Raw genomic sequence first — 21,185 nt, 5'->3', positions numbered from 1 at the left:
TAAGTGGAAAAGAGGGTCAAAAATGCCCATCTGCATGCCCCCACTGTGGCCACCTGCATGCCCCCACTGTGGCCACCTGCATGCATGCCCCCACTGTGGCCACCTGCATGCATGCCCCCACTGTGGCCACCTGCATGAATGCCCCCACTGTGGCCACCTGCATGCATGCCCCCACTGTGGCCACCTGCAGCCTCTTGTACCTGATCTCCGATCTACAGAACACAGGTGCTGTGACATGCAGTCTAGTCGGCAGCCGTGCAGTGTAACAAAGCCCCCGCCTCCTCCTTGTCCTCGTTCATGATGTACTGATTCAGATTCCCAGCAGTGAGTCAGTGTTCCGCCTATCAGGATGAGGAGAAGGCGGGGCTTTGTTATGCTTCCCAGCCGCCGACTAGACTGCATGTCACAGTACCTGGAGATCAGGCGCATGAGGCTGCAGATGGGCAGAGTGACTCGAGTATAAGCCGAGGGGGGTGTTTTCAGCACAATCAAATGTGCTGAAAAAATCTGTTTATACTCGAGTATATATACGATTCTACTTAGGTCAGTCCACTGCTTCCTGTACCTTTTTGACATGTCTGATTTCAAGCATATTCCTGTCTCCCCTTCTTTATCTTTGGGTCTTTACTTAAGATATCTTAATCAGTATAAAGTATACATACAGACATTTATAATTTGCTAAATGCATCAGTCTGTTTACCAGCCCACATTACTGGTGGCCATAACTTGATTACTGCAAATGTAAAAACTAAGGCAGCCATACTCTTGTAGCTTATCTGTGCTAGTGCTGTGTCACACACATACATGAATCTTATGAACCCACATCATAGGGATTTACACATACTGATATTGATTTTCTTAGTCAAAAAGTAAAAAATGTAAGTTCGGTGCAATATAAAAAACAATCCTAAAAGTGGCGGATCATGTAAACTAACTTTTAGCCAAATTCTGTTTATATATTTACAAACTGACTTTTTATTTACAGACAGCTCATTGAACACCTAAAAGTGTTTTCAAAGTTTTCCAATCCACGTGCTTTGTTCTTGGAGCCCAAGTTACATGACCTCTATACTCAGGTAATCAGTTTGGCAAGTTCTAATTGAAAACATATGGATTTGTTGTTGTTCAGAGTGAGGGGGAGGCTGATCAGTAACCTTGCAGACATGCAGGCATACATTTCTGGAAGACACTGGCTGGCCAGCATTGCATGTACCTGTGCAGCACTCCCCACAATCTTGTTTCCATTTAGCCAGAGATTTGTGCTCAGTGCTGGAGGATTCATTTTGCTGTGGTCATACCTTCTGCTATGTCCTCGGGCTTAAGGTACTGCCTGTCTCCTTCCCGGCACCCCATTCAGCACCCCTGTACAATCAGATGTGGCGGGCTGGAGACGGGGAGGGTTACACTCTGCTACATGATATAGCCACTTGCTCCTCCAGCTCCCCCCCCCCCCCCCCCCCCCCGCTAGACATTTCCTCAGCCAGCCCCTCCTCCTGTTCGCCACTTCTCTCTCAGCTGTTCCTTTTAAAACGAAAAAAGTTCCAAAGCGCCTAGCAGCTGACAGCGGTCCCCTGAGTGACAGGCTCGGCCGGGAGATTGCCTGGTGCTCGCAGGTGTCCCGGAGCCCGCAGTCAAATGCGGGAGACTTGAGATGTCTGCCAAAAACAACACCTGCTTCTATAACTCGCCCCTTCCTTTTGCTCTTTGAAGACCGGATGTATCGCACTATATGCAGCTGTTAGCCGATGTGTAAAGCACGTAGATATGCAAATTAGGAAAACCGCAAGGAAGCTCTGAAGGGCAAAGAGGTGTTTTTGCAAAAAGGTGTTGGTGTTTTTAAGAGTTAATTTCTGTAAGAGGAAATATAGCTTGTGACATATTTGCTAATATGTACACACTGAAAAAGCTCTTGGGCGACACATTTGGCTCCGGCACGAGTCGGGCTGAGTGACACGCCAATGTAAAATAAGTCTCTTTTCCTAAGAAGTCTGTTGTCTGGTTTGCTGTTCCTGGTTTTCCCAAAAAGGGGATTTTTCCAGCTTCAGTACCAGGAAGTCCCTGTAAGCAGGCACACCGTTGTCTATGAAAGAGAGGGGGGATTGCCGACTGTCTAGATTAGACTGCTTTTTCTAATCAGACATTCAGCAATTTCAACAATGCATAATATAAAAGTCAGTATTGATGGGAAATCCCTCCCGCAGAGCTATTCGGTTCTCCCAGGGAGCCAGCCCTGCTGGTAAAACACAGCGATTATTGTTGAGGGGGTTACTTGAGGACGTCATATGTTTTGGATCTGACTGGAATGCAGTGCAACTCCTCCAACCCACCTGGCTAGAGGAGGAAGTACATAACTTCCAAAAGTTACATCCCTGTGCCCAAGTAGCATTCTGGTTGCATGACAGCAAGGGAATGCAAACAAAAAATGTACAAATATGGTGCTTTTAATACAAGCCTTTCCTTCCACTTTAAAGCAGAGTTCCACCCATTTTTTAGTTTTATTAAAAGTCGGTCGCTACAAAAAGCATAGCTGCTGACTTTTAATAAACCGACGTTCGCCTGCCCCATGGTCTAGCGATGTGGCTGCCTGGAGGCTAGCTCCTCACCCCCTCCTCTCCTCTGTGCCATCATGGTAACTGTGGGCACCTGGCTGTGACAGCTTATGGCTTCAGGGCCTGTCGTGCACTGCGCATGCACAAGTCGCACTGCACTCTCCTATTGGCCAGCCGATCTTCTGGGACCTGAGTTGTGTCCCAGAAGATTGCTGGCAGGGAGGGACCACCTAGAGCCAGAGGAGGCGTCGCTTAGGACGGCTGAAGATAGGAAGCAGGATGTGGGACTGAAAGTCCCACGAAAAAAAGTGTACCCCCCCCCCCCCCCCCCAAAAAAAAACAAAATGACATGCCAAATGTGGCATGTTAGGGGGAGAGGAGTGCTTAAAGCAGAATTTACACTTCTGGGTGGAACTCCGCATTAAAGCTGAACTCCAGGAAAAATTTTAAATACACAGATGAATAATGTATAACGGAGCAATTTTACACGTCGGGGGATTTGCATTATTGTCCATTCAGCCCTGACATTTACACAGCCCCGCCAAACACACAGCCAGCAGACACTGCTCTTATGGAATACAGTGATGGCACTTCCATGCCTTTCTTTATTGCAGTTGCTCCTTCACTGTCCAAAATGATAAGGTTAATTCTTTTGTTAACTTTGCTCTCTCTTCCTGTCAGCTTGTTCCTCATCCCTTTTGGCCTGGTTGCTGCTGCACATAGGATTGCAAAAGAAACAAATTGAAGTCAAATTCATGTGCACAAGTTACATTTAAAAAATACATATACCATTTTATTATTGACTGTATACTTCTTAACTGGTGCCAGCTTAAACACTTGCAATTGTGTGAACATGTACATATACATGGAGATAAACACATGCCCTTTCAGGTGAAATAAGTCAATATCAGTTTAGACATTGCTATAAACAAGTCTCTTTTGTGCGCTCATTAAAAATGGATATTAACTCTCTTAATATAATATCCATATCAAACATAGTTTTGTCACACTTCTAAATTAACCTAGTCTTTCTTAGTGCTGGACCTCAGGAGAGCCTGACAAGGTTATAGCTTGTTGTTGAGTTAATTAGCCACATCTTAAAATAAGCAAACTTTTTACCTGAATTTTTTATCTGTTGTGAAGAATTGAAAAACATTGCCTTTTAACATACTCTGAAGATTGGTTTAGGAAAGGCTGAGTTAATGTATATGTATTTCTGCAATAGTTTAGGTTGTATAACTTTATAATCCATACTACTGTTTGTCTTGTAACTAAACTGCCCTATAAACCTAATGACATCTGCACAATTTTCTGGCCCTGCTGTTTTCTAGTTTAATGACTTTTTGGAATGTCTGTCTTTGTTGTACCTTGTTACATATATTACACTTCTACAGTTATTTATTTAGCATAGGTTAACCTGGTAAAATACTTTTAATACAAATATAAATAAGTTAATAAAAAACAAGAGGGTTAAGAAAAAAATATTGCTATATACTGCATGTAAGCCATGAAAAATGTAAAAATGCATTCATTTAAAGCGAGATGCCAAGTACATCACGCTTCTACAGTTGTTTATGTAGCATAGGTTAACCTGGTAAAATAGATTTAATTATAATATAAATCAGTTAAAAAACAAGAGGGTTGAGAAAAATTAATGCTAAATACATGTAAGCCAGGAAAAATGTAAAAAATGCATTCATTTAAAAGGAGATCCCACTGTAGTGTAATAGTGTTTTTATTCATATATATTTTAAACCTTTCTGCAAATTTAAAGGAAGTAAAAAGTTTGCATTTCTAGGTTGCATGGTCTATAGCAGGGATATGCAATCAGCGGACCTCCAGCTGTTGCAAAACTACAAGTCCCATCATGCCTCTGCCTCTGGGTGTCGTGCTTGTGGCTGTCAGAGTCTTGCTATGCCTCATGGGACTTGTAGTTCTGCAACAGCTGGAGGTCCGCTAATTGCATATCCCTGGTCTATAGCAAGACCCAATAGACAGACAAATTACAAATCTTGTATCGTCATTGGCATTGTATTCAATGGATGGCATTTTATAGAGCATTGTGGCAAATGCTGTTACTTTATTATTGTATTAATAAGGTTGTTTCTGTATGCACATTTGATATGGTCAGTGAGAGTAAATACATCATAAATTGGTGACTTCCTATATTTAGAACTACAGTAAGTAACATGTTTTACATTTGAAATTAGTTTATCCAGATATAATGTAGGAAATGCATATGTAATTTTAGCCTGAATATTGTCTTTCTCGCTTTCAGTTATTGTGTCATCAAGATCAGAATGTACAGAAAGTTGCGTTGGATTGTATACTGAGCTACAAACACCCTCATATACTTCCCTATAAGTAAGTAACTTTTTTTATGAGTTATATAATACATTAATTTCAACAAATTGTCTCTGTTGCTTTAAAGAAATCTATATTGAGATACATGTAGTGGCTGCCTTGGCTAACCTCCTAAGAATACTAGTTGTCCATCTTGGGCATTGATATTTTTTGCTAGACTAATTCAGAATGAAGTTAGGACTCCCAGTCTGCAGTGTGCCTCAGATATTTTTGCAGCCAATGGATCAGCATGAGAGCCAGAATCAATATTCTTGTCCCTTTAAAGATCAGTTAAGATTGCCATAGATCCAAAAGTGAAGATCTGATCACCTCTTTCCATTGAAAGCTTGGCTGACCTTGCATGTGAAGGGATTGTATTTGCACTTTAAAGTATCAAGTAAAAGTTGAAGTAGGGAATCGTTAAAACCTTTTTTGTTTTATCATTCATCTGTGTCCCATTGGGAAGCTTCACCTCTTCTACTCTAGACATAGTAGGAATTGTGGGGATATCTCTCCAAAGTAAGGGGAAATTCTCTCTTAGACACATTATGGGGAACAGATGTCCCAACTGAAAGGTCTACATTCTGTTCCAGTTATGGCAAAACTCAATATTTTGGAATTACCCATACTTTTTATCAAATGGTCCCCAGAACACAGTGATTCATTCTACCCTGCGGACAGACAGACAGACAATAGATACCTGACAGGGATTTTAACCCAACACCACTATGTCCAAAACTTAAAATAGTGGCTTTAGATACACCTTAAGGATGTTAAAAATAACCATACTATATTGTTTTGTTTGTTTTTCAACAATTTGTAGGGAAAATTTACAACGGCTTCTGGAAGACAAAAGCTTTAAGGAGGAAATTGTAAATTTCAGTATTTCAGAGGAGAATGCAATTGTAAAGCCATTCCACAGAACTGATCTAATGCCTGTGCTTATGAGGTATGTATTAATTCCATGAAGATCTCATACTTTTGACAAATAGTAGCCATTTACTCACCTGGATAATGCTAACCTGTTTTGAATAATCAGGAATATTTGTATCCTTTGTTAACGTGGTTGTAACCCCTCTCTTATACCCAGTGAAGTAAACAGCCTCACATGAAACACTGAGATGAATCAAATCTCCCTACATAAATTTTACATGTATATCTGGTTTCTTCTTGTCTCTACACTCTTTAGAAAGTGCAGATCTGTTACAAATCTTGTTTCCTCTTTAAACAGTACGTATGGGTGGGTGTGGAGTCTGGGTTTACACTGTGTATGAGCTGATTAGAGGAAAGACACGCATCCCCACTCCACATAGGCAGAGGAACAAAGGAACATGCAGAGCTGTACTTTGAAGAGACAAGCTCTCTGCTGTTCTACCTATAAGCTACCTCCTCCGACAAAAATGTTCAGCTGCTGTTTATCTTCTGTGTCTGAGAACTTGTCAGAAGTGTGTCTGCTGATAACAGAGGAACAGAACAGCAGAAAGACACGGCACTTAGAGCTTTGGAGAGAGATAAGTAAAGACTACAGATATATGTGGTCATATTTCATGAATGGGGTTTGCAACCACTTTAGGTAAAGACTTAAATGCTTTTAGCTGTATCCAAAATCTTAATTATTGTATAAGCGCCATTGGGACTGGAAGATTGTGTTGTAACTGTAAATGTTTTTGTTTCCATTTTTTTAAGAATATTGTATGGCCGTATGAGAAGCAAAACTGGCAGTAAAACACAAGGCAGGTCAGCTGCAGGAACCCGTATGTCTATAGTTCTTCGATTCCTAGCAGGCTCGCTGCCTGATGAGATCCGAATGTTCCTAGATCTTCTGTATGAGCCAGTGAAGCATCTGAAGGATGGTATGTCAGTCTGTAATTAATACTCTTTTAGTGCTTATATTAACACACAGTTGGGAAAGGAAACCACTTAGTTGTTCATTAGAGGCCAAACTGCAGTCTCTCCTTCAAAAAACTTTATTCAAGATAATTTTAATCAAATCAACACATACAATAGATTTTAAACACAACCGTGAGGATAATTTTAGTGCTTATGCCTTTATGTTTGCGATAGAAGAAAGAAAGTCAGCCAGCAAGATGACATTTCAAATGTTTATAGGTATAGATGTATTAAAGCTGAACTCTGGAAATAAAACATTATTTTAAAGCGGTTATATAGTTAATTTTATAACTTTACCCTACAGGTAAGCCTATAATAAGGCTTACCTCTAGGTAAAAATAAAATCTCCTAAACCTGTATGGTTTAGGAGATATTTCCCTCGCAATGAGCCGCTGACTTCAGCGGCACATGCACACAGGAGATTCTTGGCTGAAAGCCTGGCAGATGCCGGATTTTGCCGGAAAGAAGTCTCCCGCACGCATGCACGGGAGTGAAGACATCATGGCTCCAGCCACTCACAGCGTTGGAGCCGTGATACCCCGAAGACATGCCGAGGCAACATGTCAGCTACCTCGGCGTGGACCAGGTGAGTTACCGACGCCTCGTTCTAAGGTAAGTATTTCATAATGAGCCAGTATGCAGTGCATACTAGCTCATTATGCCTTTTGCCTTACAGGTGTAGAAAAAAACATTTTTGGGGGGTATACAACCGCTTTAAATATATTCCTTAATACCCATGAATAAAAATGATCCACTTTATGTGAACTAAATGCCCTTGCTAACCCAGTTATTACCTTGTAAAAGATCCGTCCACTCACTACAGGCTGCTTGCTAAAAACTACAGGAAGGAGTGGAAACAACCATTCACCCTGCACAAGATGAGAGTGCAGCAGTAGCTAGTCTTAAAGTACAACTAAAGGCAATACCTTTTTTTTTTTTTTTTTGTTTTGCACAGGGTGAAGAAACGTGTCCCCATTTGTATTGCTTTCTATGCCTCCATTGGTGAGATTACCCCTCCCTATTTGTCCTGTTTACCATTATCCTTGAAAGTGAAAATAAAAGAAAATCTCACATTTTGAACTGTCCCCAGAAAGTAGTAGAAGGGAAATCTTCCAATGGGGACACTAGTTCTGGTGACATGGGATTCCCTTTTATTTGCAGGAATTTTCTCTCATTTCCTGTTTTGACTACGGGACAGGATTTTGAAGGAAAATCTCCCCAATGGAACACAGGTGGCTAAAAATAAACTGGTCAGGAGGACCCTTACTCTATTCAAAATGAAAAAAAAAAAGTTTTGCCTATAGTTCTGCTTTAATACAGGAAGCAAAATTTCACACTGGATTACTTGCCAGATCTGAAAGAAAATACACAAAACACATCAAGATTAAAGTAAGAATACACGTTTCTTATATTTTAGATTTTTAATTGTTTACCCTAGAGTTTTGCTTTAAGCTAGCTATTCAGCTGCAATCAGTTTCTATAAATGGCTGAATTTTAATACAATTTGGCTGCTTACTTATCTGGCAAACCTACAAACAATAGGTGGTTAACAACTATAAACTTCATAGGATTTTGTCACTATTTGTTGTGTCATACAGTACAATTCCAGTGTCTAATTGCCATTAATTTAACAGGTGGTTGCTATGCTGCAGTGCAACAGGCTGTGGAACAAGTAGACCTTTCAAAAGTCCTGCCCCTTGGGCGCCAGCATGCCTTGCTTAACAGTTTGGAAGTGGTTCTGAAAAATCTTGGTAATCTGATCAGCCCCTACTTACCTGAGATGCTCCAGATTTTACTCTGCATGACTGCCACCGTGTCACAGATTTTAGAACAGAAAGAAAAGGTAATCTGCTGATAGTTACTGGATTTTCTGTTATTTCAATCAATAATGCTATCAAACCTGTAAAGAATGTTAGTATAAAAAATATTGTTGAAGTATGAAGTCAAAATACAGGAAAAAGAGGTAAATCTGATTGACCTGTATTAGCATTAAGAAATAGTTGAGGGGGACTGTGGAATAGATCCTTGAATAAGGATGAGCTCCAGCGTGTTCGCACACCCCAGGTGCAGACCCCGCCAGGTAGTCGGCGCTGCGCTAATCACAGGCAGTGAGACATTTTCTGATCTCTGCAGCCACGCATTGGGACAATGTCTCACTGCCTGTGATCAGCGCAGTGCCAACTTCCTGGGGGGCTCTACACGTGGGTTGTGTGAACTTAGCTTAGGCTCATCCTTAATCTTGAATAAGAGAAGTACACAACACCGCTTGGTTTTAGTCTGAACATGCTACATCTTTAGCTGGTTTGGCTGTGCATGCATATGACAAAATCGGTACAATCTGGTTCTTCAAAACACTATAGCTACATATACAGTACATGCCAATGTGGTTATAGCGTGATAAAATTTTCCATCCAATCCAAAAAATATCAGAACGCACGATTTGAACTGGACAGGCATTGCTGGCCCATTTAAATATGCATTTTCAAAATAGGTCTAGAAATTACCTTTTGTTAATAGTTGACTCATACAAGGCTACATTTATATTTTTGAGAAAGGCCATTTGTACAGGTTACCAGAGCTAACATTTTGTACTTAAATTTGAAGACTAACTGTAATCTACAAAATTTGTGAGAAAAGCTGTTAGATTAAGCTAGCAATGTTGGACCTTTCTGATCTGATTTGATAATAGTAGCATGTATACATATTTTAAAGGGTTTGAGTCCGCAATTGCATACATTGTGTGTGGGGGGGGGGGGGGGGGGGGAGTCCGCAATTGCATACATTGTGTGTGTGTGGGGGGGGGGGGGGGGAAATGGGACGTAGATGAAGGGATTGCCTTTGGCAGTTCTAATATCAATCTTAAAAATCCAGTAAACTTCCCTCTTGCTCAAGAGAGATACGTGGTCTTCCCCACCCCTCTTCCCCTTTGAACCTTAAAGGAGGTTAAGCCAACATGATGACAATCTACAAATGTTTCTTAGTATTAATTGTTTCCAAAAATAGTGTTGTGCTATCACGTGATCATAAATTCATAAAGCGTGCATACATTATCAAACTAGAGTCCAGTAAAAAAATTCAAACCCAGGCAGTTCACCATGAATACAAACTCTTCACACCAAAGTGCACCAGCCACCTTATACAAATAAAGAAGCTTATCAAACATTTAGACCCCACTTCTCAAGATGTCTTGCAGCATTTTAGAATGATAGATCCTGCTGGTATTGATGGATGGCTCCCGCTCCTCTCTCACAGTTGGATGTGCTTCAAGCCTGTCACACTTAACAGGCATGCCCCACACAGCCACTGGATCGCTTCACATAAATTTGCCTGAGCAGCATTAACACACAGGCAGAAAGAAGCAAGGAAATCCCATAGTGAAGTACAATTAAAATCAATCTATTAATAAAATTGATGGGTACTCATGAGCAAAACAATATTAAAGAGCATTTTGCACAGCCGTCCGCTTTACAAACGTCCTGACGTCACCACTGAGCTCTGCCTTATGTACGTTGTCTGACGGGACACCTTCCAGGGGCAGCATAGTGACTTTTTTTTGCCCCTGGAAGACGGATGAGACATATGTGAGAGAGGGAGCTGTAGAAATCCCTCTAGGCCAGATCTATTGTTCTAAAGTGCTGTTGCACCTTTTGAGATTTGGGGTCTGAATGTTTGGAAAGCTGCTTTGTTTGTATAAGGTGGCTGGTGCACATTGCTTTGTTTTAAGGTGGCTGGTGCCCTTTAGTGCCACCTCTTGGTGCACATCAGCATACATCAACGAAGGAGAAAAATTACCTGTTTGAAATATGTAATAATAAAATATAAAACGGTTTTGTATTAAAAAAAAAAAAAAAAAAAAAAAAAAATCGGTCTTTTTACATTATTTTAACAAAAAAACAAAAACAAAAAAAACCCAGAGGTGATTAAATATCACCAAAAGAAAGCTCTATTTGTGGGAAAAATTATAAAAATGTAATTTGGGTACAGTGTTGTATGACCGAGTAATAGCCGTTCAAAGAGTGTCAGTGCTAAAAGCTGAAAATTGGTCTGGGCAAGAGGGGGCTTTAAGTGCCCAGTAAGTAAGTGGTTAATAACCTCACGACTGTATCTGCATTGCAAGAACAACTTTTCCATTGTAACTGCTCTGCTTCTTGTTCAAATTCCTCTAGGGTGGAACAGTTAGGACCCCTATTAAATTGGCACCTAGGAATGGCTCTGATGACATTTTCTAGATGGCAGTTGTCTGCATGGAGCAGAGTTTCTTGGAAATTTTGGCTTCCTACATACTAGTACATGTATTGTCTACTTCTCAATTGAGACACATATTTTTATATCTAAATAGTTAATGTGTGACTGCTGTTCTATCTTCCCCAGGAAATATGAGGTTGTAGTCATTCTTATTTAGATAGTCTAAAAATATTCCTAGGTGCAGACATTGTATCATAAACAAGAGGTCATCAATATAATGAGCAAAGAAGCTTATCTCATCCCTATTTGGCTTTGTATCTCCAAAGATGTGGTGCTCCTCCCACCAAGGTGCAAAGCAGTAATAAGTTTGTGTTTTTTTTTTCTCTTTTGTTTTGTTTTTTTAAGTAATTAGTGAACTTCAGACCCTGTTACATGTTGACATAAACTTTCCAAACATTTATTATAAACAATTTTACATTGTACTGCATGTAATTTCCACTTGCTGAGTTGTTCAACTTATTTTTACAGCAGGTTTTCAGAGTCAGTAACTCTTAGATATGCGTGTCAATTGTGGAGTTAATTTATCGCTTCATTAAACACCAAGGTGTTAAAAAGTTCAAAAAGTTAAATCGCACAGGCTTCTTTCTGGATAATGATTATGAACCTGTGAATGAATCACTTTAGAAATATGCTGGCATTACTGAATTGGGGCTGCTACGGCAGGATCAGTTTGGAAAAAAAACAAAGCAAAAGCACAAATTCCACATATCCCAAGGCTGTGCTCCTTCAGACAATGAGAAACTAAAGTATCTGATTTTAAACTTTGTGTTTGTGACTTTAGTGCTAGAACTGATTTACACCAGTGAAGCCTTTTAAAATTCATGGCTCAGTAGAGGAGTCAAAGGTTTAGCTACTTGACCAGAAGCATATGCTGATAGCTGGTAGGGAGCAATGCTGCAGCTGCTATTGTGCCATTTTCAAATAAAATGGTAATCTTTAGCTTGTAACTTGTGCTGGAATTTCTATAGTGAAAAAACATGGTTTCCCCCCTTGAAATGGGACTTTAAAGGCACAAGATTGTAACTCGTATTTAAAATTTTAAAGTTTTAATTTTATCAAAAAGATTAGCATGAAGTAGACAACATTATATATGAAATAATCGTAAAAAAAAATCCAATATAAAGATAAAAAGCATAGGGTACAAATTATCATTTTTATACATAACACCTGAACAGTGTATATAGAGGCGTTACATCAAACATTGCATAACAAATGGAATTACTACAACCTTATATTTATGTACACAAAAGAACTGGCATTTTAAGCACAAAGAAAAGCTCTGTACACCACCACGCCCAGCTATTGCCTATCAGGTTGAGTTATCAGATTCAAACATAGATGTTTTGTAAAATTCTGACAGGTAGCGATGTTTGTGGAATTAAAGAATCAAAGTGTATTAAACAATATAGACAAAAATAAAATAGATGATAGATGAGCACACCAGATCGCACATGTGAATGGAATCGGGGCAGAGGAACACTGCAGCAAGGAGCCCATTCTGAGTTGACCTCAAGTACGGCTACGAATCTGAGAGACACTTAGGGGGCTGTCAGCTACATGTTCCGGATCCTGTGTGGGTCCAGCGGTCATCACCACAAGCGAAAGGCCGTGGTTGGGTACAACTAAACTCCCTTTTTGCTTGCCATTTGATAATCAGGCCTTTTGTATGGTGGTCGGACACATATTTCTCTGTGTGTGGAGTCACTGTGGTATCACTGGAAAACTGGATTACATGGACTATTATTTTTATCTTTCTTTTAATTATTGTTTTTATTAATGTTTTTAACATTGGTGCAGCTCTCCTCCATTTTTTAAAAATAAAATACACTCTGAATTTTCCAGTGGGAGATACTGCCCCCTGGGGGATGATGGAACAATCCAGGGGGATGGTAGTAGCCTGGAAAAAAGTTAGTCCTTACATTAGGGCAGGGGTTGACAAATTTGCTTGGAATCTAGGAGCCAGCTAAAAAAGTTAGGAGCCAGGTCTGTGATGGCGATCTGGACCTGTCCCTGGCCTGACATGGAGACGAGTGAGGGGAAGATAGCCCCCAGCCCCCCACCTGTCTCCAAGTCATTACCCATAGCTCTTAGAGGGACATTTTGTTTTATTTTTTTCAAATGACGATTTTTTTTTAAATTGCATTTTAGTGTAAATATGAGATGTGAGGTCTCTCTGACCCCAGATCTCATATATAAGAGGACCTGTCATGCTTTTTTCTATTACAAGGGATTTTTACATTCCTTGTAATAGGAATAAAAATGACACACATTTTTTTTTAAAAGAACAGTGAAAAAAATAAAAATAAAAGTTAAAATGAAGAAAAAAAAAGTTTTTAAATGCGCCCTGTCCCGCCAAGCTTGCGTGCAGAAGCATACGCATATATGAAAGCGGTGTTCAAACCACACATGTGAGGTATCGCTGCGATCGGTAGAGTAAGAGCAATAATTCTAGCCCTAGACCTTCTCTGTAACTCAAAACGTGCAACCTGTAGAATTTTTTTTAAACGTCGCCTATGGAGATTTTAAAGGGTAAAAGTTTGTCGCCATTCCATGAGCGGGCGCAATTTTGAAGCATGACATGTTGGGTATCAATTTACTCGACGTAACATTATCTTTCATAATATAAAAAAAAATTGGGCTGACTTTACTGTTTTATTTATTTTTTATTAAATAAATTATTTTTCCCCCAAAAAAGTGCGCTTGTAAGTCCGCTGTGCAAATATGGTGTGACAGACATTATTGCAACGACCACCATTTTACTCTCTAGGGTGTTAGAATAAAAAAAGTGTGTGTGTAATATATATATATATATATATATATATATATATATATATGTATGTATGTTTAGGTGTTCTAAGTAAATGGAAGGAGATATCTCCATTAGCATTGCTGGTTGTAATTCCAACGGCCACCACAAGAGGGCACCAGATCACAGAAGGGAATAGGATCACAGAAGGCCTCAAAGCCGGGTGCTCAATTACCGGCGGCGCGGCCCGACGCAACCACGCCGGGGGGGTCCACGGAGACAGGATACCCCCAGCTGTGCTGCCCCAGGCGCCAGGTCGCTAATTCTAGTCACCAATGCGACCTGGCGCTCGGGTTTTGTCGAGCCCTGCATTAGGGCTGCATCTGCACTGCAAGGGTTAAGTGCTCGTTTTGTCTAGGGGTGAGGAGAAACCCTTAAATTTACCCCTCCTGGCAAGCAGTGCTCCACTATGCAACCGTGCACATTTCCTAGCATCCTTGCCCTGTTCTGGATGCTGCTCGGGGCTTGGTGACGTCCGAAATCAAGAAATTAGCATGCAGGAACCGATCATAGGATCGCTTAAGTATTCCTCTTTTCATCTTCTCCCTAGGACATAGGTACCTGTGCTTTAAACAATTTAGCTCAGTGTTCAGCAAGAACTTGACAAAGTAAATCTGGGTATATGTGGATCGAAATTTGTCCCGTTCGATCTGTGTGTGGGCCAACCCCCCCCATTCTAACTGTCGACTTCTGTCAATCGTAGTGGAAAACAAATTAATCTGCGGCTGCAGCTGCTGATCAGTGAATTCTGACAACAAAAATGACTGCTGTCAGAGTACAATGTCCTGTCGGGGGGATTCCTTTATCCACCTTGTTTGTGTGGATAGGGGCATCTGGTTGTTTGTTTGTTTTTTGTTTTTTTCATTCAGCCTGCCAGCTGAATAAAGAAACACTAAAGCCCTGTACACATTGGCAGAATGTCAGGAGATATTTGCCGGTACAAAATTTGCCGGCTGACATTCTGTCTGTGTGTAAGTCAGTCTGTCTGACGGAAGCCAGACATGCATGCTGGAAAACCAGCAGCTGACTGACTCCCGGTCAGCGCTCTCAGCCAGTGCCAGAGAATGCTGATCAAATTGTTCTGGTGGGGGAGGGCTGTCCCCATGTCAGAACACAACAGCTCGGCGGGGCAGATCGCTGAACTAATCTCGCATGGTTAGTACAGTGGCTCTCAACTGGAGCTGGCAGTTTGCTGCAGGTTGCACAAAAAAAAAACCTGTAGTGTGTATCAGGCTTACCTGTTTATACCCAGCCTAATCCCTGATGCCATGATTGCATGCCAATTCAATACTGTTCTGTCTTTGTAAAGCATATTATTTACTTTTCATTTATGTCCAGGGAATTGTATCTAAAGGCCTTTAGTGCCACACCCCAATTATGGTAATGCCAAAAGACTATAGAGGATGAAACCCCAATTATGGTAGGATTTTTAAGGCACAACATACAGAATTTTTTAAAATTATAAAAAAATGTATTACAAAATTGTTTCCATAAAAGCAGCAAACAGTTTAAAAACATATATCTAGACGCCATACAAAAATCTTTCCACAGAACTATACGATTGGATGTTCAATCTACATATGAATATACAGTGATGATAGTAGCAGTACAGCCAATTTACAAGAAGCTCCCACAACCTTGATGAGTTTCTTGGATAAAAACAACTTCATCAGTAGTTCATTGATGGAGCATATATGAGTACACTAAATGAAAGGATGTGTATATATACATATGAAAATTAATAACTTATTATTTCAAATAACAGATAAGACAGTTTATTTGTTAAAAATCTGGATCAAAGTGCATATCTTTTTATGCAAGGAGCTGTACCAGCCTCAAACTCCAGTATCTGGAACAGATCACCCTCCCGCAATTTTCAGTGGCTGATGGGAGGAGATTGCAACAGCTATTGCCTCCTTCCGCAACTATAAGGCCCCTGCAGAGGGCGGACTCTCCATTGAGGTATACAAACTCTACTCTGACCTTCTATGTCCTCAGCTGCTGAGAGTGTATAGAGTGACATTGGAGAGGGTTCCTTGCCTGAATCTATGACCAAAGCATATATTGTACTGCTGCTAAAGCAGGGTAAGTCACCTACTGACCCCAGTTCGTATAGGGCCATATCGCTGTTATCAGTAGATGTTAAGATTTTGACCAAAATACTAGCCATGCGTCTTAACAAATGTATCGCCACAATTATACACTCGGACCAGTCTGGCTTTATGCCACTTAATTCCACAGCTCAGAAGGCTCTACCTTATATGTATCTACCTAATATGCAGACTAAGGCAGACAGTGCCGGGCATTGTTATCCTTAGATGCCAAAAAGGCCTTTGATAGCGTGGAATGGCCTTACCTATGGCAGACTCTGAAACATTTTGTCTTTGGAGATGTTTTTATCGCCTGTGTTCAACTCCTGTATAGTTCCCCTCGTAGCCTCAATTAGAGAGGGCAGCAGAGTTTTGCGGCCATTCAATCTAAGTAGGGGGACAACACAGAGCTGTCCCCCTTACTTTTTGCTCTTGCTATTGAGCCTTTGGTGGCCATAGTGAGGGCGAATACTAGGATTAAAGGTTTTCATTATGGTGAGCTCTATGCAGATGACATGTTATTTCTTATCGTACATCACGGGACACGGAGCCATAGTAGTTTCTATGTCGGTTATAGGCCACCTTCAGGTGATGGACACTACCATGCCCTAAGACAAAAAGTGGATTTCCTATATAACTCCCTGCTGAGAGTTCCTCAGTTTTTTTTTGCCAGTGTCTAAGGTGTTGGTCACGAGTGAAGATGTGCTGTGCTGAGCTCCATTCCACTGGCTAGCCCCAGCTTCAATCCTTGCTGGGGCTAGCCATGCAGCCGGATCGATTCAAAGTGTATTTTTGGTCGAATTGAATGGAACCCGGGCCTCGTATCCGAAGAAACAAGGTCTTGCCTGTAACGCTTCTCTTTAGAGAGCTGGACCCCAGGATCCAGTACTTTTTGGTATTAAGGCCATAAAGTTTTTTACTGGTAGTGGTGCTATTACAGGTCCAGGATTGTGGGTTTCCTCGTATCCGAAGCTCCTGAAGGTTTAACGGAACCCAGTGTGAAGGGTGAAGATTGGGTCTGTTGGTTTACCACAGAAAACCCTGTGGCGAGAAAGGTAAGGAGTTTTCTAAGAAATTTTTTAAATTTTCTTATAAATGTCTCCTTTAAATTTAGTAAGTGTTGTCATGCCTATGTTTCACCACTGAGGGCTGTATTGATCACTTACCATCTCATGCTTCTCAGAGAGCCCACGTTGTGTCCAGGAAGCAGCAGGTTTCTCTTCCTCTGGCCAGCAGCAAGACCTCTGGTAAGTCTGGGGTGGTTCCCTCTCCCTAGCAGACGCCCCCTGTGCTGTTTTTTCTTCCCCTCTTCTCGGGGAAAGAGAGCTACAAGAAATTGAAAAAAAAATGGTGCGAACGGCACGCAGCTTGGCGGCTTCTAGACTGCCCCTCACCACTCCTTCCCTCTCTGTGGATCCTATGTGATCAGAGGGGAAGGGCTAATAGGCGACTTAACACGGTGTTGGCATCCTCCAATGCCCATCGTGGGAAGGATTGTGTTAAAAGGCACCATTTTTGCTGTTGCAGACTGCGGTGACACAGGCATTCCTTTTGACACATTTACTGCTGCATCAGGCTGGGCATTAATAGCAGTAACGGAGCTGGACTATTGCTCAAGCAAGTGAATGCATTCCTTCTGGTAGCACCTCTGCTTTGTGCATCGGGCTATGTTCAGAAGGAGTGGTAAAGCACCTCAAAAGGGGCTCTAAAAAGACTTCTACAGTCACACGGAAGCCTAGAACCATCTCAGTAAAAATGGCATCCTCCCCTGAGAGTAATATGGCTGGTCAGAGTGAGCCATCAGGAGGGGCAAGTGTTGAAGCTGCTCTTAACCCTGCAGCCCCTGTGTATATTACTAAGGAGTTTTTTTCTTCAACCATTTTAGTTTTAAGCAAAAAATTGCTGCTTAATCGCATCCCAGAGTGGGACTAAGCATAACAAGTTCCCGTCCATTTGCTCAGGTCCCTCATGCTGAGGAACAAGGGGTGAGAGATGGTAAAGGTACAATCTCTCACTGAATTGGTCCACTCCACATTTTTACTGCCAGCAGCGCAGTCAGTCGATGAGCCCACTTTTGGTTTGGGTTCACTAAAGCCTCCCCAATCGGTTCATGCTTTTCCTATCCATTTATAGTTTAGAAAAGCTTATATATTCTGAGTGGGAACACCCAGATAAACAGTTTTATTCCTCCGAAAAAGTTTTCAATACTTTATTCTATGGAGCAAGAGTTTTATAAGAAAATGGGGAATTCCAGCAATTGACGCTGCTATGTCCTCTGTAAATAAAAACCTGACTTGTCCAGTAGACAATGCTCATATGCTAAAGGGTCCAACAGATAAGACGTTGGAATTCCTTTTTTTTTTTTTTTTAACAATATTTTGCTCAGAGGTTCAGCCTGCGCTAGCAGTGATCGGAGTATCTCAGTCAGTCATATGGAGGTACTCAAGATTATTCCTGATCAGCAGGCCCAAGATTTGGCTGGGATATCAGAAGCGTTGTGTTTTACAGTAGACACTATGAAAGATTCTATTCTCCAGGTCTCATGCTAGGGCTAGTACATGTGTGTAGAATCCTATGGTTGAAAAATTTGTCAGCCAAAGCGCCATGCAAAGCTCTTGGCCAGTTTCCCAATTCATGGTGAACGGTTATTTGGAGACAATCTGGATAAGTATATCCAAAGAATTTCTAATGGGAAAAGTTAAATTTTTACTGGTTAAAAAGAAGTTTAAGCATTTTTCTTTTAAATGTGCTTCTTTCCAGTGCCAGGGGCATCAGCCTCCAGGCAGTCACGACGGCCTTCTCTGTCAAGTGCAAGAGGTAAATCTCTGGATCAGTCCCAGGGTCAAAAGTGGACCTGGGGGAGGAAACCTACAAAAAAAAATATTAAAGCCTCCTTATGAAGGGACACCCCCGCACACTCAAGTGGGGGAAGGCTTCTACAGTTTTCAAGACTTAGGCAGGAACAATGTCAATACAGATGGATAGCTTCCTCAATATCTCTAGGTTACAAACTAGAGTTCAGAGAGTTCCCGTCTCCTCGTTTTCTCCGGTCAAGCGTTCCCAGAAATCCAGTGAAAAAGAAGTCTCTCTTTCTAGCTTTGGATCATCTCTTGTCTCAAAGAATGATATCGGTGGTCCCTTGGAAGAGCAAGGATTAGGTTTTATTCAAACCTTCTCCAAAACCAAATGGTGATGTCAGACCCATTTGAGGTCTCAAAGATCTAAACCGATTTTTGAATATCCGTTCTTTTCGCATGGAGTCAATCCGATTAGTAGTCTCCATCCTACAAGGCGGAGAATGTCTGGCGTCAACCGACATCAAGGATGCTTATCTTCGTGTGCCGATTTTCCCCACTCACCATAATATTCTACGCTTCAAGGTAGAAAATCTTAATTTTCAGTTTGTAGTTCTGCCGCACCTCGAGTGTTTACAAAGGTCCTGGCTCTTTCTTTAGCCAGGCTAAGGGCTCAAGGTATAACAATACTAGCCTACTTAGATCTACTATTGATAGTTTAGCCAAGGGGGCGCGAGAAGTCATGCGGACCAGAGAGAGGTGAATCATATCCTTTCTTGGGCATAAAACAACATTCCTTGCTTATCAGCAATTTTTATTCTGGGGATAGAGAATTGGCATTGTTCCCGGCTTGATGTCGGGTCCCTTTGCTCCCGACATCTTTCTGTCAATTTGTCAAAAATGGGGAGTCCTGGACGTGGATCTGTTTGCATCCAGGTTCAACAACACATCTTTGTGTCAAGGACAAGGGATCCAATGGCATTCAGATCAGATGCCTTGGTTTTTTCCATGGGATCAGTTTTCACTGATCTATGCGTTCCCTCCTGTTCCGCTGCTTCTGCGCCTTCTTCGCAGGATCAAGCAAGAACGAAAGGAAGTGATTCTTTTGGCCCAGGAAGGAGATCTTGGTTTGGAACTTGAATTTAGTCCTGTTGACATTACAGAAACAGCCTTTTGAGCCAATACACGTTATTCTCTTGGTCCTCTTGACAAGGAAAATTAATTGTCTTGGTTGCCATATCTTCTGCTAGAAGAGTATCAGAGTTGGCTACTCTTTTTTTTGTAAAGAGCCATATTTGATTATTCATTAGGATGAGGTTGTATTGCAGACTCATCCTAATTGCCTGCCGAAGGTAGTGTCCAGTTTTCATTTGAACCAGGATATTGTTCTGCCTTCATTTTTTCCAGAACCTCATTCTGTGAAAGAATGGTCGCTAAATTCACTTGATGTGGTGAGAGCAGTCAAGGTCTATTTGAAAGTGACCACTCAGATTCCTAAAACAGATGTTTTGTTTGTGTTGCCAGACAGTCCTAAATGAGGACAGGCAGTGTCAAAATCTACTATTATTAAATGGATTTGTTAAGCTTATGGTTTAAAGAGGAAAATTCCTCCTTTTCCATGTTAAAGCGCACTCCACCAGGGCTGCTGGTGCTACTTGGGCAGTGCATCACCAAGCCTCCATGGCTCAGATATACAAGGCCGCAACTTGGTCTTCAGTCTATACATTTACCAGATTCTAACAGGTAGATGTAAAGGTCACGAGGATATCGCCTCTGGGCGCAGTGTACTGCAGGCTGCAGTATGAGTCCTCTGGTCTCTTAATGTCCTTCTTTTTTGTGTCTCCCTCCCTTCAGTTGGCATTGCTGTAGGACATCCCATGTACGATAGAAAATAGGATTTTATAACAGCTTACCTGTAAGATCCTTTTTTGGTATATACGTGTATTGCTTTGCTACAAAACTGAGGAACTCCCAGCAATGGGATGCGTTACATAGGGAGTGCACTTTTTGTCTTGGGGGCATGCCAGTGTCCATCTGAAGGTGGCCTATAACCCACATAGTAACTACTATGGCTCTGTGTCCCGTGATGTACTTCAAAGAAAAGGATTTTACAGGTAAGCTCTTGGGAACACTGATGGCTCACTTACAAAAGTTATGGAGGTAATGTCCACTTCTTTGGTTCATACTCAGGCTTAACGATTAACTGGGCCAAGTCTGCTCTTCTTCCCCTTGATGAAGAGGTCTCTCTGTTTTCCTTCCACGTACTGTCCTGTCCCCGTGGTGCAGTCGTTTAAATATCTGGGAGTGCACATATCGCCTGTCATAACAGACTATTGTACACTCAACATCATCCCTCTCTTGCTTAAATTTAAAGCTGAAATTACTATTTGGAATAAATTGTGGCTCTCTATGATGGGGAGAACTAATCTTATAAAAATGATCCTTATGCCCTAGCTCTTGTACTTAC

At 41.3% G+C, this 21,185-nt stretch overlaps 1 protein-coding gene across 1 annotated transcript in view; it reads left to right on the top strand.

Annotated features, from left to right (window-relative positions):
* Positions 1–21,185, top strand: part of UTP20 (UTP20 small subunit processome component) — a 134,727-nt gene that overhangs the window by 50,133 nt on the left and 63,409 nt on the right. The window contains exons 23-27 of the mRNA XM_077472259.1: positions 986–1,076; positions 4,828–4,913; positions 5,716–5,841; positions 6,579–6,745; positions 8,417–8,625. Coding sequence (XP_077328385.1) covers positions 986–1,076; positions 4,828–4,913; positions 5,716–5,841; positions 6,579–6,745; positions 8,417–8,625 — 679 coding nt within the window. The remainder of the gene's footprint in view (positions 1–985; positions 1,077–4,827; positions 4,914–5,715; positions 5,842–6,578; positions 6,746–8,416; positions 8,626–21,185) is intronic.

The sequence above is a fragment of the Lithobates pipiens genome, unplaced genomic scaffold, assembly GCF_037356315.1.
Source record: "Lithobates pipiens isolate NorthernLeopardFrog02 unplaced genomic scaffold, aLitPip1_a1.2 Scaffold_8, whole genome shotgun sequence".
In the NCBI taxonomy this organism is placed as follows: Eukaryota; Metazoa; Chordata; class Amphibia; order Anura; family Ranidae; genus Lithobates; species Lithobates pipiens.
This window is presented reverse-complemented; position numbering and strand designations above follow the sequence as displayed.